The 24089-nt window shown below is 29.7% G+C and overlaps 1 protein-coding gene across 1 annotated transcript in view; it reads right to left on the bottom strand.

The window, feature by feature from the left end:
• Positions 1 to 24089, bottom strand: part of LOC113387954 (transient receptor potential cation channel subfamily A member 1-like) — a 136372-nt gene that overhangs the window by 67395 nt on the left and 44888 nt on the right. The window contains exons 3-4 of the mRNA XM_026625340.1: positions 4119 to 4275; positions 422 to 512 (exon numbers count right to left, since the gene is read on the bottom strand). Of these exons, the coding sequence (XP_026481125.1) occupies positions 422 to 512; positions 4119 to 4275 (248 nt within the window). The remainder of the gene's footprint in view (positions 1 to 421; positions 513 to 4118; positions 4276 to 24089) is intronic.

The following is a 24089-nucleotide window of genomic DNA, read 5'->3' on the forward strand; positions in this document are numbered from 1 at the left end:
TTGAAAGGATACGCTACAGCAATTCTTGGGTTTTAAAGGGCGATATTGAGTTGAAATCAAAAGACACGATAGATAAATTTACCAGAGAAAAGATGTTATTGCTCGTTTCATTAGCAGTGCGGTATGTTATTGGACCGAGAAATAAAATTTTAGAAAATGTCTTTCCGGTTCTATAGAATAATTATTAAATCACCAGCATCTATTGTATATGGAGCTAATTATGTTCACATCAACGTTTATTGCTGACCAAATAAAACTATAACATATTTAATTGTGATCTAAATGAATATGCAATATATCAGGTTGAGACATTCTTATACTAAAATTTTTATTTTCTACCGACTAATATATATATATATATATATATATATATATATATATATATATATATATATATATTCTAACAAAACGATTTACTTACATTGACAGCAAATAATCTGCAGCTTGTAAAGCATCATTTTCGACAGCGAGATGTAAAGGAGTGTTTCCCACGTGGTCCTGAACATTCATATCTAAAATAATAACAATATTGTTAATTCTGAATAAGACTGATGAGTTTATGGCTGTAACTCTTACTTGGTTTGTATTGAAAAGTCGCTAAACCATGTGGATGAATGGTAAATCGAACGAAAAAACCAAAAATTATATTTTTTTTAAAAAGATTAACATTTTGAAAAAAAAATTACTTTGAAAGAAATAGATTTTTGAGAAACTCCAAATTTTTGACAAATGTTCACTTTTTAGAAAAAAAAAACTTTTTAACAAAAAAATTTCTTTATTTTGAAATATTTTGAAAATTCTGAACTTTTTTGCAAAGCAATCCTACTGCTTTAACTGCAGCGAGACTAAATATCGAAGCGCGCAAGCGCCGCGTCGCCGTCTAACGGATAAACATTGGTACCGATAGAACAGTAAACAAAATTTATACTTATTATTGAAATGTCTATAAAATATCTGATAATTTAATGTGCATATATCTAATGATCATTTTTGACCGCCAAATGGCATTGTTTTTTACTCTTTTTACTAGATCTCCGAAACCGCTAGACCCGCCTTCATGAAAATTTAATCAGTTTTTCATCTTGTCAATACAGATAAAATCTTTTTTGAATTAATAAAATCGGACGCCCCGTTCTCTTGAAAACTGGGTTACCGTTTGTACTGATACTTTTTGCCCCGTATCTTCGAAACGGCTAGACCTGCCTATGCCAAAAACTAATCAGCACGTCTCCTAATCAACAGCAATCGAATGTTTTTTAAGTAATTGAAATCGATGTTCCGAAATCGTCGACGAAAATTTGTATCCGCACACATACACACATACACACATGCATACATACACACGCACATCAATTTTTTCTAAGAAATGCCAAAATGTTCAGAAACTTCTGAAACGTAAAGATATATAAAGATTTTCATTTTCGATTTTTTTACGATTACTATAACTGACCCTACGGGAAGTTAAATATAATCATTTATTTCATTTTCCCTTTATACTTGTCATTAACAATTAGTTACGATGAAACCACCCGACAGATATTTAACATCGAACCAAACAGCATCGATCCTCTCGAAGCTTTTCTACCAATTCTAAAGAAATAGCTAGGCCGATATTTTTATATCACTAATCAACCCGAGTCCTTACTCATCAAATTGCTTTTAAATTTTTGAAATTGATGTAGTTGTTTTTGAGATAGCTTCGATGAAATCTCAAATTGTGTTTGGCACACACTTACTTTGTGTACATCATAGATAAATAAGTTAAATAAGTACATTATATTTATAATGTACGAATATGCGGTTAAAACATACGCGGTTAATATTCTAGAATCTTGATATATTGTTTCCAACGTTCATTCATTCTTACAATTAAATCACATAATATTTCAGTGTCATATTTAACACCATGATTTTTATCATCATAAAAAGTTTTATCAAAAACGTCAAAGAAATAACAATTAATTACGAAGAAATTGCCCTGCTAATTTTTACTAATAAGCGTTTTCTTGAATGGATTTTAATTAATAAGTAGCTACTACATATAATTTTTCCAATTTAAGTGCCAAACGATTCAGAATGACATTGCAAAAACATAATAACAAATAATCATTGTTACTAAGCTAAGTTATCTAAACTTTATGAACTGATAACCGATGTCACAAAAGTATTTCATTCATACCTCACAGACCACAATATCATTGTAGAAATAGACAACACACACTCGACGGTTAAACAAGTGACGGCAAGGGTACCACAAGGTTTAATCCTGGGATCAACAGAAAACTGAGGCCATTTTGTTTACAAAATGTTGTGAGTACCCTACATAGACATATTTGTTTAAAATAGAAGTAATGAGCCACAAAGTTTAATGGTCCCAGGATGTCAAATACTTTGGAGTAACCTTGGACTATAGACTCAGCTTTACCAAACATGTCAACATCAAAATTGGACAGAAGTTTGGGGTGGCAAATATGCTGAAACCTCTATTGAACCATAACAGATAGCTGAGCGTGAAGAACAAGCGGACGCTTCACTTGACCTTAATACAACCGTTACTATTGCACGCCGCTCCAGCATAAAACGCAACAACAAAGACGAAACTTCGGAGGCTACAGACTGTACAAAATAAAGCTTTACGACTAATACTCAATAAATGAAGGGACCTACTGACAAAACACTGTTACTCTACAAATATATACATAATCAGACTGACGTACCGACAGTACTCGATCAAATAAAGAAACTCACTGAGAAATCTTACCTCAAAAATTAGGATCATGGGAAATAATTTCATATAAATCATCCATGAAACATAATTCTAACAAAACTATTGTAAACTCGTAATTTGAGAATTGGTTAGGAACCAGAAATGAAATATTTCATTGTCATTCACACCATTTGATATGCATACTAGATTTTGCCACTGTTTTTTTCTTTTAGCAGAAGTTACAGGTATTAAAGCAGCTTTAGATTTTGTTAAACAAAAAACGATCTTAAAAAATGTAATCCTAATAAATAGTAAATCCGCACTGCTGGCTTTAAGCAATCTTAAAGAAAGAAATCCTTTATTCTACGACGCAATTCACAAAATAAAGAAACATATTTCAGAAAACAAAAACATCATCGAATTAGCATGGATATGCATAGCATAAGATCAAATTTCGAAGAAATGAATATGTGGATAAATTTGCTAAAGAAGCTCTTTTATCGGATTTTTTTACAAAAAAGATACTCGCGCCTGACCTAAAAAGATTATGGAAAAACGAATAAGACATAGAAGCCAGAAAAAAACCAAAAGTATCTCTCAGAATTTTATCAAATAATGAAACTTTACATACCTATATTATATACCCACATGCCTATATTATATAATTGACATGAGGTCAAAAGCCATACAAAAATTTAGAAAAGTCTTTATTTCGATATTTTGCTGCAGAACTAACACATATTACTGCGTAAAAAGGCAGCAAATCTTGTTCATGGTCATTAATAAAACTTTCTTTCAACTTTCAAATCTGTTTAACGAGTAATCTGATACATTCACCCTGACGATCTTTTGATCATTCAAACTTGATAATAATTAGTTCAAGTATAAAAATTCTTGGAAACGATTTAAAAATGTTTATATAATTTGTATGGTTTGAAGGATCATTTTGTTAAAAAAAGAACTGTGTATAGTGTATCTTTGAAAATTGTTTAATTATGACTGAAATTATAACTATTTTAAATAAAAATTGATAGAGAACATTAATTAATTTATCATAGTATGGTGTTTGTATCATAAATTTATAAATTGTGTAAATGTTTAATAATGCAATGAAAAGTACAATTAATAATTTGATAAAAAATTAGTTACAAAATAATTTAATCGTGACTCTGCTCTCAGCATATGCTTATGTGTGGATTATAAAATACCAGGGTTTACTTTCAAATAATTTGTCATATTATTCTAATTAGTTTATAAGAAAAAAATATCAAGCTTTTCTATTTATTAACTTCATTACTTAAGCATTTTTGGAATTAGGGAGCAAAAAGTGTAGAAAAAAGAAATTAGGTTTTTGCGAAAACCGGGCATCGGATTAGAATGATTCAATTCAAACAACAATTAGTATAATTACCCCCATCATGTGCGTAGATGTATTGAAGAATATTGACGCGATTTCGGGCAGCAGCTTGATGAACGGCTGCGCGACCTCTGCCATCTCTGACCCCCAGACGACCAGGCTCAGATAAGTGGAGTCGAGAAAAATCTTCTAGATTTCCACTTTCGGCAGCCTAAAAAAATAAACATTCAAAATTGAAATACTAAGTAAAAATATTTTTGATCAATAAATTCAACACAAAATTTTAAGGACTTTTACTATAATTAATAACTTCCCGTAGGGTAAGTTATTGTAATTGTCCAAAAATCGAAATTGAAATTTTTTGTTTTACGTTTTGAAGCTTTGTGAACATTTGACATACCTCAGAAAAAATGGATATGTGTGCGTATGTATACAATTTTTACGTCCACGTTTTCAGACGCACGGATCAACCGAATTGAATGGTCCATAAAATATTCGATTCTTATAGATAGGGAGATGTGCTGATTAGTTTTTGGCAAAGGCAGGTCCACCCATTTCGGAGATACGGAGCAAAGAATGCAAAAAATAGAAATCGAGTTTTGAGAGATGTGATGAATTCCTATTTCCTTTGTATATTTAAATAATTTATTTGTTGTTCATACGATAAACCAATGATGTGTACGGCATCGTGCCTTAAGGCAAAATGTTCGAGAAATTTTAAATATTTTCAAATAGATAATTATAAATACTGTAACATTGCCTAATATTTATAAGAATTATATAAACTGAATTGCAAAGTTGAAATTATTTGTTTAAAGTATATTAGCACTTTAGACAAAATTAAAATTAAAATCTGAATTGTTTTCAATATACAAAAAAAAAAACTTGAAAAAAAAATTTTTGGAACACAATTTTTTTTTCCAAAAGCAATTATTTTGTTGAAACCTGCAGAAAGTTCTTTGAATCATTCAAATCGTGCGCTTAGTTCTCTCTAAAACTGCCATTTTTTGTACATTTAACTCTATATCTTCGAAATGGCTGAACCTGTCTTTGCCAAAAACTAATCACCTCTTCTCCCAATCATTACAAATTGAATGTTTTCTAGATCATTCAAATCGATTACTCCGTTCTCTCAAAAACTCGATTTGTATTTTCTGCACTCTTTGCTCCGTATCTCCGTAATGGCTGGACATGCCTTTGCCAAAAACTAATCAGCACATTTTCCTATCCGTTTTCCTATTCTTCCTATCCGTTTTTTGAACCATTCAAATCGATTGATCCGTGCGCCCGAAAACGTGAACGAAAAAATGCGGACACACAAAACACACACACACACATACACATACACATATCCAATTTTTCTGAGGTATGCCAAAATGTTCAGAAACCTTCAAAACGTCGAGAAATGCAAAAATTTTCAATTTCGATTTTTGGACGATTACAATAACTTACCCAACGGGAAGTTAATAAATAATTTTAACTTTGTAGTTCAGTCTATATAACTCTTATAAATATCAGACAATGTTATAGTAATCACAATAATCTATTTGAAAATATTTAATATTCCGGAAAATATTTAAGTTCCGGAAATTTGCCTTAAAGCACGATGCCATACACCAATAGTTCAAATTTATATGAGAAAATCCATAAAAATGTTCACTTTTGTGCAATTTAATTTTGCACAATACAATTTCATAATACTAAGTTCAAAGATTTTATTAACGATTGCAGTAAAGTCCGCGCAATAAACTGCAATACTTTATATGCAATTAGTGTTGCGTTTAATTTACTTTAAAATGTATTTTATTCATGAAATTTATATCATGGAGATATTAGACATTTGTTTTTCATTTAATTATTTCTAGAACAAACCGGTAAAGTGGTATGGATAATTTATAAATTATAAATTTATATAATGTGATATAATAATCGACCTCGAGGCTGTGATCGAAAAACTGAACCCTCACTTGTTAGATAATATTAAAAAAGGAGCATATCAAAAAATATGAAGTGAAAAAAAATATTGCATATATTACAAATGTTTATATTATTTTACTGATCATTGCTACTTATTTTTAACCAAATCATAAGTTTTTTTCAAAATTACGATTTTTCACTTCGTTTTTGCTACCTAACATTCATCACTTGTTAAAATAAATTTATATATATTGGCTACGACAAGTTCTACGACGTATAAAAACATGGCTAAAGAAAAAGGCAGATACAGGAAAATGAGAACAGAAAAAACGCTGGCATCTTGGATTTTTTTGCTTATAGGTATAAGAATTAGAAAGCAGTTGGCGGTCATATTATCTACACTCGATGGCCTAAAGCGCCTGGACGTTAATTAATCATTTATTGATTATCGAGAAAATATTAAACCATCAGATTCAGAAATCAAATTCTTGCATATGCTAAAAAACTAGTGGGGCGCATGGCATCGTGCCTTAAGGCAAATTGCTGGAACTTCCCGTACTAAAAATTATTATTTTTTTCAAAACTATTAACATTTTTGAAAAAAATTTACTTAAAAAAAATTAGATTTTTGAGAAACTATAAATTTGACAAAAAATTACTTTTTTCTGAATAAAAATTTTTTTTTTGAAAAATTTAAAAAAAAAAAAATGTTTTCTTTATTTTGACATATTATGGACATTTTGAACTTTTTTTCAGAGCAATCGTACTGCTTTAACTGCATAGAGACCAAATGTCAAAGCGCGTAAGCGCCGCGTCGCCGTCTAACGGATAAACACTGGTACGGAACCCATAGGAATATGAAAAAAATTTATACCTATTGTTAAAATCTCTATAAAATATCTGATAATTTGATGTGCATATGTCTAATGGTCCTTTTTGACCGCCAAATTGCATTTTTTTACTTTTTTCATTAGATCTCCGAAACCGCTAGACCTGCCTTAATGAAAATTTGATCAATTTTAGAGATTTTCAAAAAATATTCGATTCCTATTGATAAGGAGGCGTGCTGATTAGTTCTTGGCAGAGGCAGGTCTAGCCGTTCCGAAGATTTGGTGCAAAAAGTGCCAAAAACGGTAACTAAATTTTTAAAAGAACGGAGCGTCCGATTTGAATAATTCAAAAAACATTTTACTTGTTTTAACAAGATGAGGAACTGATCATTTTCATGAAGGTAGGTCTAACGGTTTCGGAGATTTAGTAAAAAAAGTAAAAAAAATGCCATTTGACGGCCGAAAATGATCATTAGACATATGCACATCAAATTATCAGATATTTTATAGAGATTTTAACAATAATTATAAATTTTGATTACATTCCTATGGGTTCCGTACCAGTGTTTATCCGTTAAACGGCGACGCGGCGCTTACGCGCGTCTCTATGCAGTTAAAGCAGTACGATTGCTTTGAAAAAAGTTCAGAATTTCCAAAATATTTCAAAATAAATTTTTATTCAAAAATTCTTTTTTTTTTCAAAAAAAGTAAGTTTTTGCCAAAAATTTATTATTTCTCAAAAATCTAATTTTTTCAGAGTAATTTTTTTTAAAAAATGTTAATCATTTTAAAAAAAATAATTTTTGGTACGGAAAGTTCCAGCGTTTTGCCTTAAGGCACGAAGCCATGCGCCCCAATAGCTACAATTTTTTTTTTATATGGATATACTAATTAACTGTTCTGTGTATATACAGAACATGTTGTATTATGTAATATAAGCACAGTAAACGATGTATAGAGTTAGTCGGCAAGAATCCCGGATTGGTTATGGGCCTTCCCCAAAGATTCGTCGTTTTTTTAAAGTAAAACTTCTTTAGGCGCGACTAAGGTGTAAATCCGTATAAATGCAATGAAAGTGCGTTACGGCAGATAATATAAGATAAGAAAAAAAGAGTCGAGTGCCAACGATTAGTCTCTCTATGATATCGAGAGACGAATTGTGATTAGTCGTCGTGTATGTGAATAGAGATCTGCCGTTGTACAACCGGCGTCAACGTTTTATGCGTACCGATATCGACAAGGTAATCGGGATTGATAAATAAACATTTCAAAGTTACATCGTATTATAAATCTTGATTTAATGAAAAATGCCTAAATTAGAAGACTATTTTACCATGTTCCTTGTAAATAATAAAACAAAAAAAACATTGATTAAAAATTATTTCTATATTCGTAGTTTCTATAAATATTTGAAGTTATTAAAATGGAAAATATTTTTTAAGGCAAAACAGATATGACAGCTGTTCAAAGAATAAGATTACATCGCCAGCAAAAAAGTGAAAAAAATACAAGTAGTCAATGAATGTATGTTAATTTGAATTAAATAAAGTTCTTCAAACACAATTACTAATTGATGAGCGAAGTTGCAAAAAGAATATTTGTTTAGACCCATTTCTCCAATGATAGTTCATTTCTTAAATATTATAACATATTTTTAACGATATTATAAATATATAATTAACTTCCCGTAGGGCAAGTTATAGTAATCGCAAAAAAATCGAAAATGAAAATTTTTATATATCTTTACGTTTCAAAACCTTCTGAACATTTTGGCATACCTTAGAAAAAGTACGATTGCTTTGAAAAAAAGTTCAGAATTTCCAAAATATTTCAAAATAAATTTTTCTTCAAAAAGTCTTTTTTTTCCAAAAAAAGTAAGTTTTTGTCAAAAATTTAGAGTTTAAAAATCCAATTTTTTCAGAGTAATTTTTTTCAAAAATGTTAACCTTTTTAAAAAAAATAATTTTTGATACGGGAAGTTCCAGCAATTTGCCTTAAAGCACGATGCCATGCGCTCCACTAGTTTATAATTTATCATTATATAAATATGTATAATGGTTGACACTAATAAATATGTGCATCACGAGTGTTATCATATTACTAATAAACATTATTCAAAATTGTTATATGATGTATTTATTTTTACTTAAATGCCATCTTGTACAGTGGCAAATATGTTTTACGTCAATCGCGTGTGAACCTTACGCGCACTCTTTTTTTTAGTTTCTTTGTAGTTTCTACCATTTCGGATTCGTCGATCTCTATGAAGTCATTAAGTCATTAAGTTCTTTATTGTTTTAATTTGATTTTATAATAGTGTTAGTATTGAAACGTGACAGAAATGATTTTTTATAATTTTGGACAGAACTTTTCGGCAAAACTAAAAATTTTTGTATGTTATTATAGAGTATAAACCATTGATCATCTCACTTGATTTTGACGTACACCTCTAGCAATGTTTTCTGTTTTGAGATTAACTCTATATTTGCTATTCATATGGATACGTTTCATTTAGCATGTTTTTAAAATGATACATTCAAACGGTTTTTCAAACGTTTTGGATATGATTATCGCTTAAAATCCAAAAAAATTGTCGCGATAAATACGAGTGCTTATCGACTTACATCGAAGAGATTACAATTCTTTGTAATTGGTCTATCCGTTTTTGTGTGTACGCCAACAAAATATAAAAAAAATTTGCTCACATATAGTTTTCACCTGTCAAACAGGTCAAATCTTCCACTAATCTTTAATACCCAGGTTATACAATTCAACATATTCCGTAGACAAGATAAATACCAAAGAATCCATAGCTACAAATATGTATATAGATTGTCATTTAGTTAATCAAGAAGCGTACATTCATCACTCATTCAAAAAAAAAAAGAGTTAATACAAAATGGTTTTTATAATATCTAATATTGACGTTAGTTATGACGTTAGTTAGTTAGTTGTGTTTATATCTAGAACATGACAAAAATCGTGTATAGAAATACAACCATAATCACTAACATAAATTGCTTTTTGAGCACTTTAAATACGCGTTTTATGTTGTAATATTTACAGGTACCAGCATTAATAAATTGTTTATAACTTCTTAAAACAAGAAACAAAAATCAAACTAGTTGGTATTGGTATTTTGCGTTGAGGCAAGTTAAGTGAACGTTCCCATATGTGTAAATAATAGAATTAATCAATAAAAAATAAATTAATTTATCAGTGATTAAAAGTATTTTGAATGGATTTATCACACATCATTGAAAATGAACGAACACTCTATCGTTATACCAAGTAAATCGTCTAATTTTAATTTTAACAAACGTCAAAAGAACTACTCATGTTCTCAAATTCAAATGAATTTTAAAATTAAACTACTTGTCGTGAGGCATTAATATTTCAGTAAGTTCTGTAAGGCCATGATACTATATTACGATATATTACAAGAAATATTAAAAATAAATAAAATAAATAAATATATTATGATATATTACAAGAAAACGGCTCGGTAGATTTTCACCTAAAACTGATCAGTATCATTTCCAACAAATATCTTTCGGACAATTTTTGATTTTTGCAAATCGATTCGGTAGTATGAGCTTAAATGTGGATGAAAAGTTTAATACTTTTTTCAAAACTATAAAGAAACGGCTTGGTAGATCGTCGCAAAAAACTGACAAAAGATAGTCCTCATTGAGATATATAAAATCTCTTTTAAATTTCTAAAATCCGTTCAGGCATTTTTGAGCAAACGTCGATGAAAGGTCTAATTTTGACAAATTCCGAAAACACGATACTAATTTTTGCAAACTCAAAAAATCAGTTCGCACACACGCGCATATACTTTTTCTAAATTTGGTCTCATTCGATTCAGAATGGCTTGAAATGCCGAGAAATCATAAAATTAGCGAATCGGATTTTTTCATGAAAACATTTACTTCTCCTTCGCGAAATTAAAAAAGCAACTAGCAAAAATATTGGTTCAAAAACTTGCAACCTTTAGACCCCAAATGGTGTTCGCGAAAGATTTTAATCAAATATTTATGTATACATATATCATTTTATAATATCACTATAGTCGGCGCAATACAGTAGACCTGTAGTTTTTCTTTAGAATGACTAATGGCTATCCAAGCCATCCAAGTATTATTTGTCAGATATTTTTGCAAAGTTAAACGAACTCATCTTGTCTCTTGTCTCAAGAAAAAAATTGCTATACATTTACTTCAAATGACAAATGATTCAAATTGCAAGTTTTATTAAAAAGATCGATATTTGAAAAAGTAACGTTTCCAGTGTTAACAATTTCATAATCGAGACAAACCATTGTATAACTTTTATGGCAAAAATTATTATGCATTAAAGCGCAATTTTTAATTTTTGGTTTTCGTTTGCTTCAAAACTAATTGTAAATCTATATATTTCCATATGTACCTAACCTTGGTTGTGGTTTAAAGTCAGATATTTTCAACTGCATATTTGGAATAATTATTTATCTAATTTATCTCTTGTAAAAGTGCATTTTTCAACTTCATTCACTTGTTTATTATTATTAGCTATTTTCAAGTTATACGTTTTTGCCAGGGTGAATATTTAAGCTTTTTATAAAAAACGGTTGAATTTAAGCTAAAATTAACAGTACTTCTTATAAAACAATGAAATAGAGTATACTTAAAAGTTATATTAAGGTCTCGCAAAGTACTCAACAATGCTTAAGACCATAAAAATTAACAACGAAAGAAACTTTTGTTGTGGATTTTCAAATATTGACGTTTTTTTCGGATAGCCACTTTGTAAAAATCAAGATGATGGCTAGTTATATACATTTTTCCGCCTACTTTCAAATATAGCAGTTATAAAATTTTTAACTTTACTGGTAGGTGGTTGACTATTCTACCGATCTACTCTATATATATTAACTTCCCGTAGGGCAAGTAATAGTAATAGCAAAAAAAAAAAAAAAATTATATATCTTTACGTTTCATAGATTTCTGAACATTTTGGCATGGATGTATGTGTGTATATGTGTGTGTGCGGACACAAATTTTCGTCGATGATTTCGGGAACACGAATCAATCGATTTGAATATTTCAAAAAACATTCGATTCGTATTGATAAGGAGACGTCCTGATTAGTTTTTGGCAAAGGGAGGTCTTGCCGTTCCGAAGAAACGGGACAAAAAGTGCCAAAAACGGTAACTCAGTTTTTAAGAGAACGGAGCGTCCGATTTTAATAATTCAAAAAACATTTTACTTGTATTCACAAGATGAAAAACTGATATAATTTTTGGGAAGGCAGGTCTAGCGGTTATAGACTCTCAATAAAAATAAGTTGAAAAAATGCCGTTTGGCGGTCAAAAATATTTATTGGACTTATGCACATCATATTATCAGATATTTTATAGAGATTTCCATAATGTGTATATATCTTGTGTGGTACGGGAAGTTCTAGCAATTTGCCCTTAAGGCACGATGCCATGCACCTCACTAGTTGCATTTTTTATTTTAGATCACATACAATTTATTACAAAAACATTAGTATATATATAAAGCAACAATATATCATTTAACGACTTTAGTAAATTCTTTGGTGTCAAATACAATCAAAACAGTAATATCCTGGACAACCAACACTACGTTACAGGCAGTAAATCTTAATTATTCAAACGTTACCTACGGTAAATCTTATAGAGTAGTAATTAGACGTAAATTGTATTTTGGTGTGTTATTCAATAAAGTGGTTTCAGAAAAATTCCCTATTACATTTGTTGCGAGAAGATCTTCCAGCATATTCTATAAAAACCTCGCAGCAATAAAAAAAACTAGTGGGGCGCATGGCATCGTGCCTTAAGGAAAATTGCTGGAACTTTCCGTACCAAAATTTTTTTTTTTCTAAAACGATTAACATTTTTGAAAAAATTTTACTTCAATAAAATTAGATTTTTGAGAATTTGACAAAAAATTACTTTTTTAAAAAAAAAAAAAAATATTGAAAAAAAATGTTTTTCTTTATTTTGACATATTTTGGAAATTTTTAACTTTTTTTCAAAATCAATCGTACTGCTGTAACTGCATAGAGACTAGAAATATCGAAGCGCGTAAGCGCCGCGTCGCTGTCTAACGGTTAAACATTGGTACGGGACCCATAGGAATGCAAACAAAATTTATACTTATTGTTGAAATCTCTATAAATATCTGATAATTTGATGTGCATATGCGTAATGATCATTTTTGACCGCCAAAGAGCATTTTTTTACTTTCTTCACTAGATCTCCGAAACTGCTAGACCTGCCTTCATAAATATTTAATCAGTTCTCCGTCTTGTCAATGCAAGTAAAATGTTTTCTGAATTATTAAAATTGGACGCTCTGTTCTTTTAAAAACTGAGTTACCGTTTGTGGCACTTCTTCCCCCGTATCTTCGAAACTGATAGACCTGCCTATGCCAAAAGCTAATCAGCACGTCTTTTTATCAACAGCAATCGAATGTTTTTTTGAATAATTGAAATCGGTTGAACCGTGTTCCTGAAATCGACGACGATTTCTAATACATCTATTTCTTCTAATGTATGCCAAAATGTTCACAAACCTCTGAAACGTAAAGATATATAAAAAATTTATTACCCTACGGGAAGTTAAAAATAACAGGTACAGCTAACAAAAATAATTTTGATGATCATTAAGACTCACATAACACTTTATAGGTGGAGTAATTGTGCAAAAATTTGCACAAATAATTAATTCTTATTTCAAAGTTTATTATTTTAGAAGTTTTACTTGTTAGATTAAATAGTTCATTTTTAACTTCCCGTATGGCAAGTTATAGTAATCGCAAAAAAATCGAAAATGATTTTTTTTATATATGTTTACGTAGAAAACAGAGGAACGTAGAAAAAATGGATGTATGAGTGTGTGTGTGTATGTGTGTGTGTGTGTGCGTGTGTGTGTGCGTGTGTGTGTGCGGATACAAAATTTGTCGACGTTTTTGGGAACACCGATCAACCGATTTAAACAATTGAAAAAAACATTTCATTTGTACTGATAAGAAGACGTGCTGATTAGTTTTTGGCGGAGGCAGGTCTAGCCGTTCCGAATATACGGGGCATAAAGTGCCAAAAACAGTAACACGGTTTTGAAGAGAACGGAGCATCCGATTTTAAAAATTTTAAAAAACATTTTACTTGTATTAACAAGATGAAGAACTGAGCAAATTTTTATGAAGGCAGGTCTGGCGGTGTCGCAGATCTAGTAAAAAAAATAAAAAAGCCATTTGGCGGTCAAAAATGATCATTACACATATGCACATCAAATTATTAGATATTTTATAGAGATTTATCAATAAGTATAAATTTTGTTTACATTCCTATGGGTTCCGTACGAATGTTCATCCGTTAGACGGCGATGCGGCGCTTACGCGCTTTGATTTTACCTCTCTATGCAGTAAAAGCAGTACGATTGCTTTGAAAAAAGTTCAGAATTTCTAAAATATTTCAAAATAAATTTTCCTTCAAAAAGTCTTTTTTTTCAAAAAAAGTAAATTTTTGTCCAAAATGTATAGTCTCTCAAAAATCTAATTTTTTCAGAGTGAATTTTTTTCACAAATGTTAATCTTTTTAAAAAAATTTTTTTTTGGTGCGGAAAGTTCCAGCAATTTGCTTTAAGGCACGATGCCATGCGCCACTCTAGTTTTATCGTTTTAATTACAAATAGTATTATTAATGATGAAAGATTATTTATTCCATACCAAGTTATAGAATAAAAAAGGATAATTTTTAGAATAAATATAGAAAATAAAATGATAATAATTAGAAAAATTAAAAATATTGTATTTTGTATAGAATACAAAAATATTTTGCTTAGTAAACAAAAATAAATTTGATTCATTAATTTTTTCTATTTTGAAATAAAAATAAAAGATTCTATATTTAATTTTGCTGCCTAATCTAAAGCGTTATTCCTCCGCATTGTGTAGTAGTCTATCTCTTTATGATCAATAAATTTTAAATTACTTAAATTTTTGAAATTGGTATTTTTTAAAATTAGCTATTTCTAATTTAAAGAATACATTTATATAAAACAATCGAATAAATTTTACAATTTTTTATATTAGCGGCAAAAATTGAAATCTGTGAATTAGTTCAATATATAATAATGAAGTTTAGAAACGTTAAACTATATTTTATTTCGATTCCTATTACTCTATTTATTTAAAAAAAAACATGAAATGTTAAGTAGCGGAGTGAATACATAGCTCTCTCGTTTCTTAATATATTTTTTTTAAAACGAGAATTTTACAATTTAATTTTTTTATCATAACGTGAAAGCGAAATATTAATTTATTTAATACATTCAGACGCATTGTATTACACTAATCACAATGATAATGCTAAGCTATTCAAACACTGCGGCAAAAAAGTAGAGCAATTTATGATGTATAAATATTGAAAATATTTTGTACATTTTATTCAACAATTTAATAATAGTAGTGGTAATTGTTTATTAACTTCCCGTAGGGTAAGTTAGAGTAATCGCTAAAAATCTTATATAAATCCAAAAGATTACTACAACTTACCCTACAGGAAAATAATAAACTAGTGGGATATGGCATCGTGCTTTAAGGCAAACTTCCCCGCACCGTAACGAAATGTTCGGCAAAAATTAAATGTATTCAAATAGATTATTATAAATACTGTAATATTGTATAATATTTATACAAATTATATAAACTGAATTACAAAGTTAAAATTATTTATTTAAAGTATATTAGTGAGCTTTAGAACTTTGGCCAGAGTTAAAATTAAAATATGAATTATTTTCGATATACAAAAAAATTTTTTTTGTAAAAAACTAATTTTAATTTAAAAAAAATCAAAAGCAATTGTGTCGTCAATACTAACAGAAAGTTTTTTGAATCATTCAAATTGGATGCTTAGTTCTCTCGTGAACAAAAACACACACACATCCATTTTTTCTAAGGTATACCAAAATGTTCAGAAACCTTAAAAAACGTTAAGAAATGCAAACATTTTCAATTTTGATGTTTGGACGACTACAATAATTTATCCTACGGGAAGTTGATAAACAATCGCAATTTTCTTATAAAAGTAGTTAAACCAAAAATTTATGCTAAATTTAAAACTTTAAATTTCGTTTACCATTATCAATGTCAACTATTCTAAAAACTATATAATGAGTAAATCAATATTTAATATAATAATATTAATGATTGGTTATGTGAACAAAAATTTAGAAAATTAATTAACTTCCCGAAGGAGAAGTTTATGTTTTCATCAAAAAATCCGATTCGCTAATTTTATGTTTTCTCGACGTTTCAAGCCATTCTGAATCGAATGAGACCAAATTTGGAAAAAGTATGTGTGTGTGTGTGTATGTGAACAGATTTTTTGCCGTAAATCGACATTTTCTCGAAAACGGCTGGGCCGATTTCAAAAATTTAAAAGCCATTCGATGTATCTCGACGAGGACTATCGTTTGTCAATTGTGGGACGATCGGCCGAGACGTTTCTTTATAAATAGCAGAAAAGTAAATAGTTTTTCGTCCACGTTTTAGCCCGCAATTCTGAACCGATTGTGAAAATTCAAAAACTGTTCGAAAGATATTGATTGGGAATCGTGCTGATTAGTTTTTGATAAAGATCGGCCGGGCCGTTTTCTTGTAATAAAGCGTTAAAAAAATTTTTTTCGACGATTTTCATTATTATTTATTTGACGGTAGATACTATAGTCTTCTAGATCATACTAAAATATTACGGCCCTACGACAATTGGTTTATCTTTGAAAATTCGTCAAAGTTTGCAAAAATTAGTATCGTTTTTTTGCATTTGTCAAAATTAGACTTTTCATGGACGTTTTCTCAAAAACGCCTGAACCGATTTCAGAAATTTAAAAGCCATTTGATGTATTTCGATGAGGAATATCGTTTGTCAGTTTTGTGCGACGATTTGCCAAGCGTTTCTTTGTAATTTGAAAAAAAAGTGTTAAACCTTTCGTCCACATTTAAGCTCATCCTACGAATCGATTTTGAAAAATCAAAAACTGTTCGAAAGATATTAGTTGGGAATGGTACTGATTAGTTTTAGGTGAAAATCTACCGAGCCGTTTTCTTGTAATTAACTGTTGAAAAAAAAAATTAAGACGATTTTTATGGATTTTTTTAGCGATGTATGTCATGGTCTTATAGAACTTACACAACTGTAATATTACGGCCTTACGAAAAGTAGTTTAATTTTAAAAATTCATCAAAGTTTGAGAAAATTAGTAGTTTTTTTGACGTTAGCTAAAATTAAAATTAGACGATTTACTTGGTATAACAATATAGTACTTGGTCTTAATAAACATGCTAAACCATTAAAATCCTACGGAAACTGGTTCAAATATAATAATTGTTGATTTTTGAAAAGTTGCTCTTTGAAAATACTACGAGTTAAATTGTTCGTTCGTTTTCATGCGCAATAACTCCACTCATAAATTAATTTATTTTGTATTGATTAAGTCGATTATTTGCACATATCGGGAAGTATATATAACTTGCCTCAAGGCTAAATACCAATACCAACTAGTTTACTTTTAAGATTTTCAAAAATTATGGAGTCGCAAACTATTTTTGTCACAGATTTTATGTTTTGAAATCATTTTATGATTTTCAACAATATTTGAAAATAAGCACTCATAAACTAGAAATCTTAAATTGATTCTATAAATATTAAATAATCGCGTTGATTTAATTAGAGAATGTGCCGTCAACGTCACTAGCCGTATCGTTTAATTTTGATTATTAATAATTGACTTACCGTAAGTTATAGTAATCGCAAAATAATCGAAAACGAAATTTTTATATATCTTTACGTTTCATAGGTTTCTGAATGTTTTACCTTAGAAAAAATGGATGTATGTGCGTGTGTGCGGATACAAAATTTCGTTGACGAATTCGGGAACACCGATCAACTGATTTGAATAATTCAAAAAACATTCGATTCGTATTGATAAGGAGACGTGCTGATTAGTTTTTGGCAAAAACAGGTCTCGACGTTCCAAAGATACGGGGCCAAAAAAGGTAACTCAGTTTTAAGAGAACGCAGCGACATATGTATATCGAATTATCAGATATTTTATAGAGATTTTAATAATGTGTACACATTTTGTGTAAATTTGTTTGGGTTCCGTACCAAGATTTTTGATTACTGCACGGAAAGTTGCAGCAATTTGCCTTAAGGCACTAGTTTTTTATTTGGTTTAATCTTGAGAAAGATCCATTGGATATCATAACGCTAATACAACTCCACTTAATGCAAATCAATATTCTTAGTATTTTGTTTTTGTTAAATCGAGTTCTGACTACACCATAGATTGATCGAGCTTTAGATTAGTTTGAGCAAAACTATTGAAGTGTCATGTGATAACTGCAAAGTAATTAACGAATCTAGAAAAGAGTCTGTTATGACACACATATAATGTAGAATGTATTTCAAAAACACACACACACGCACACACACACACACACGCACATATATATATATATTATATATATATACATATTATATATATATATATATATATATATATATAATATATATAATACCGTAATTAAAATCAAGGTTGGATCTATGTAGTCGAAGAAACATTAATGAATTGAACAAAATTGATTGCTATAAATTAAATCGTTCTGTAGTTGCTATAACAGCTCAATTCATCATTCAAATTTTTACACATCTACATAAATGTATATATAATATTTCGTAGAGTTTTGAACATAGCATACGATATTAATAAAAAAAAACAGAAAATTTATATTTTACTTCATGGTTTCCTTAATCTACCACGTACATAGTTTCGAAACCTTCACGTTAAATTTTTTTGTGAATTTTCATTACAATTGGGTTCCTGTTCAAAGCTCCAAACAACATTTTCAATTTCCGTAACTATTAGTTCATAAAATCCTCTTACAATTGAACTTAAGACATAGGACTTCTTTGCCCCGTGGGGCGGTCGTTTTATTCCGCCTATGCGGTAAAAAAAATCAGCTGACAAATTTGAAAAGCAACAAAAAAGAATATCTACGAAGATGAATTAGACGAGAGTTTTACTGAAAATAATTAGGTTGTTTGCTTGATATATGTTTTTTGTTGTGATACAATTGGTTCGGTTTACACAATATGATTGCCCAAAGTCAATCAATACCGAAACGGTTTAACGGTATCGGTGAGCTTTATGGTTATTAAACTATAAACGATTCAAAATAACAAATACTATTTGAGAATACAATAAAAATCAGTTTTTTTTTAAATGTATCAATTGTTTGAGTTTTGGTAAAAACTTTATTATTTAACTAGCTGACCCGGCAAACGTTGTTTTGCTAATTGTAAGAATATACCTTATATTCTAAACAATTTCTAGAGAATCAGAAAAAATAATACTTTAAGTGTATAAGAAAGTTTAGTACAGTTTCTATAGAAAACATGGTATAACCCCAATCCAAGTCTTTTTTGGTCTTTCGACTTATTGATTACGTTTCAAGTTTTTCAGATTCTTCTTGGATTTTGTTTATAATTGTGAATAATACTACTGAGCTTATACAAAATTTTCAAATTTCTGCCAGGAGAGATAGAAAATAAATTAAGTATTTCTTTTTGAAAAGTTTCAAGTAACATTCATTAAAGATTAAATTTGACTTTGAGCAAATATAAACTATATTATGAAAACCAAACGAATTATATCACAACAAATAACACATTTTAAACGAACAATTATCTGACTACGTTCAGTAAAACTGCCAGCTACTTCATCATTGTAGAAATGTGCTTTTTTAAGTCTCTCAAAAATTTGTTATCTTGATCTTTTAACCCCACAGACGGGGTAACTGGGAACGGCCAGGTGGCAAACAAGTTTAATGTCTTATTTTAATTTTAAAGGTATTTTACAAATTAATTACACTTTTAACTAATGCTAAAAAACTACGAACGAGAGAAAATACTTTTATTATGGATTTTCAAAGATTACCGTTTATCTCCCGATAGTAAAGAGTTATATAGCTGGTTATATATCTTTTTCCCTCTACCTTCAAATATTGTTGTTAAGAAATGCTTAACTTTACTGGTTTTTGACACATGGGTGGTGGACATTTTTAATCCCGGACCTTCATATATAACTATCTATTTTTCGATAAATTCTAAGAAATTATAACTGGGAAAGTGTTATTTGACAAAATGTCCCTTTGATCGATACCAAATTTAGATTTTGAATTGAAATAAGATAAATAAAAAATAATTAAACCTACAAAATGTTTTATAAATATCAATGAGTATATAATTATACTAATGAGATCTTTCAGAGCACCGTGTTTGAGAAAAATATGATTTGAGTGCTACAACGCAAAAAATGCATTTACATATTAACATTACAAAAAAGTTGATATTTTGAGTTTCTAGTAATATTTGAGACCCGTTTTAACGATTTAGTGCATTAATAAAACTACAAACAAAACTACTTACTACTAAAAATGTAAAGTTTATACGCGATATACGCGAAATTCAATTAAAAACTTATATTTTGTTTATTAAAATATGTTTTTAAAAAATATAAACAATCAATTCCGGGGCGTAGCGTTGGCGGGGCCCCGTATCAAACTTTGTTTGGGAGCCCCGTCATAAAGAATTTTTTTATGAAATATAAAAATAAAATTAAAAGAATATTTATTTATTATTCTAATTATTTATCTATCTAATTCTTTCTAATTTTCTGAATTTTTCACAAATTATTCCAGATATTTATTCATTCTTCTTGCCTTTTTTTTTTTTGAAAAACTGAATTATTTAGTGACTTTAAATTTTAAAGTTTCAGTCTCTAGGAACATACGTGCCTGGTAGATGTTTCTGTCCTAAAGTTTTTAAGTTATTCTTAATTAGTTTTAATTTTAAAAATATCATTTTAAAGCAGCTGCGATTGTAACTGGACGGGCCAAACCTATGCAAGCCTATTGCATCCATCATTGTATCTTAATAAAACAAATTTCTTAGATTTCTGTATTCAAACCAATTTCTAGAACTATCAATTGGTCATGATCATATGAGATATTTTACAATTTTTCTTTACAGTAATTCAGTCGACAGTTTTCCAGAAACGTTTATTAATTCTCGATTTCAAAAAAACAAATGTTACTACTGTTTAAAAAATGTTTAGTTTGTGAAATTAATATATCCAAACAGCAATAGTATACATTAAAATAAGATTTTGGGTCTAAAATTCTCTCATCTTGTGATAATATCGCTTCATTATCTTTTGTATTTTGTTCTTTAAAACAGTTATTGCAACCATCTTTTTTGCAAATTATTTGTACTTCTTCAACAAACTATTTCAATAATTTTTCATATCTTAATTCGCACAGTCTATTCAAAAGATTTCTTAATAAAATACTAGTTTTTAAACAATAACTTATATTTTTAAACAGTGAAGAAAAAAATCTGAAAAATAGGTAGTTGATCATATTTATCAAAATCTAACTATTAAACTGACGCGTCATACAGACAATTCAAATAGTAACAACAACAAGCAAAAAACGATATAAAAATAACTATAAAAATTACAAATTTCAATTTTTGATGAAGAATGTATAATCAGAATTAGTTTTATAGATTTGTTAACTTATCGAATGTGGAATAGCTTTACTAATTGAATTGATTGCTAGAGCTTACAAAAATATTGCAGCAGAAATAAATTATCTTAAAGGGTTAGCTTACAAATTGAAGTTCAATACCTCTCGATAAAAAAGAAAATGCAAACTACGTCAAAATTATTAATTTTTTTTTTCAAGTTTTGCTTGTTGCTTGCGCTCGTTGGGGGCCCCCTTGGCTCGGTGGCCCCATATTTTTGATACGGCTGATACGGCGGTAGTTACGCCCCTAAATTAATTGTTTCATCTTTAAGCGAGAACCGAATTTTAGTACAAATATAACAAGTCGAAAAAGCATTTTTAACTTCCCGTAGGGCAAGTTATAGTAATCGCAAAAAAATCGAAAATGAAAATTTTTATATATCTTTACGTTTCAGAGGTTTCTGAACATTTTGGCATACCTTAGAAAAAATGGATGTATGTGTGTGTGTGTGTGTGTGTGTATGTGTGTGTGTATGTATGTATGTGTGTGTATGTGTGTGCGGATACAAATTTTCGTCGACGATTTCGGGAACACGGATCAACCGATTTGAATAATTCAAAAAACATTCGATCCGTATTGATAAGGAGACGTGCTGATTAGTTTTTGGCAAAGGCAGGTCAAGCCGTTCCGAAGATACGGGGCAAAAAGTTCCGAAAACGGTAACTCAGTTTTTAAGAGAACGGAGCGTCCGATTTTAATAATTCAAAAAACATTTTATTTGTATTGACAAGGTGAAGAATCGATACAACTTTCATGAAGGTAGGTCCAGCGGTTTCGGAGATATAGAGGAAAAAGTAAAAAAATGAGCCATTTGGGGGTCAAAAATGATCATTAGACATATGCACATCAAATTATCAGACATTTTATAGAGATTTTAACAATAAGTATACATTTTGTTAACATTCCTATCGGTTCCGTACAATGCTTATGCGTTAGACAGCGACGCGGCGCTTACGCGCTTTATATTTTGTCCCTAGGTAGTTAAAGCAGTACGATTGTTTTGAAAAAAAAGTTCAGATCTTCCACAATATGTCAAAATAAGAAAAAAAATTTTTTTTCAAAAAAAAAAATTTTTTTAAAAAAAATTTTTAAAAAAAATTTTTTTTTTTTCAAAAAAAACTAATTTTTTGTCCAATTTATAGTTTCTCAAAAATCTTATTTTTTAAAACTAATTTTTTTTCAAAAATGTTAATCGTTTTAAAAAAAAATAATAATTTTTGGTACGGGAAGTTCCAGCAATTTGCCTTAAGGCACGATGCCCTAATTGCCTTAAGACAGAGTTCCACTTACAGCTAGTCTTATTTTACACTTGTCGGCACAATTGTCATAAAGGAATACGAGTACACAATTAGTCGATATAAATTAGTGCTTAATATAGTGCATTTAGTTTATAAACATACCATAATTAGATATCAACACTTTACAAAGAGTTATAGGTAATTATTGTATTTACTGATTGTCCAACAAATAAATAAAATAATTCTATATGAACAATTTCTAAAAATCTGCAATGTTCGCATAAGAAAGAGGTCATCCACCACCGAAACCAATATTATCATTAATTATCAAAATATTTAACACTCGACGATTTGACTTGTAAATTTTCGTTATAATGAAATAATGAATAAATACGAATAATTGATAGAAAGATATACAATATTGAGAATTATAACATGTCGATTGCGTGTATTGTTTAAAAATAATTGATATCGAACTAGATATGAGGACAATGCACGTGGACAACTAATAATTTTTATAAATGGGTTCCATTCATTATCGACAAGATGAGTCATACTGGGCTGAGCCTAGTCGGCAATACACATGCGCAATTTGGAAACTGTGCATGTATATTGTGTATTAAGTTAACTTTTGAACAAAATTTTGGTAATTCCGAAATACCGGTATTGTAGTATCAATACCCGGGATCCCGGTATTTGGAATTACGGAATCCCGGTATTGTAAGCCATAATTAATATAATTACATATTGTATAAAATGTTTGGGAGATATTAAATGAAAATCGCATAGTTAAGTTTCAGTTTTTCGTGAAATTTTGATTACGAATGAACAGTTAAAAAGTTTATCCAACTATTTAAATCTCAATTTCGGTTTATTAAGTCAATTATTACATCTATCGGAAAGTTTTTGCAACTTGCCTTACGGAAAAATGACACACTCAACTTGTTAGCATTATTTTTGCAATGTTAACTAGGAATGAAACGAGAATATGATGAACTTGAATCATGGACCATCAGTCGAATATTACTAGTACTATTTATAATCGTGCAAACCTCAAATTATCTCCGTCCACGATAACTTGGCGGTCGGTATCAATCTCCAGACCCTTGTCCAGTTCGCCGGATCTTCAGTGAGCCTCCGATGCCTACCATTTTGCGAAGTCCTCCGTTTTCAGATCCGTTAATCCGTGTACGGCCCTCCTGAACAGCGAAACGCATTACAGGATACGAGAATGAATCATTTACCGGGTAGACCAGACCCAAAACCGAAACAAATACGAAACCGAAATCGGATACAGGGCACCACTTTTGATGAACAATCACTTCGATTTGACGTCAGACCAGTTCGCTAAGACGAAGGCTTGATGGTTCCATGAT

The sequence above is a fragment of the Ctenocephalides felis genome, unplaced genomic scaffold (assembly GCF_003426905.1).
Source record: "Ctenocephalides felis isolate EL2017-DRISC unplaced genomic scaffold, ASM342690v1 CF-g0.4_SCAFFOLD_00845, whole genome shotgun sequence".
Lineage (NCBI taxonomy): Eukaryota > Metazoa > Arthropoda > Insecta > Siphonaptera > Pulicidae > Ctenocephalides > Ctenocephalides felis.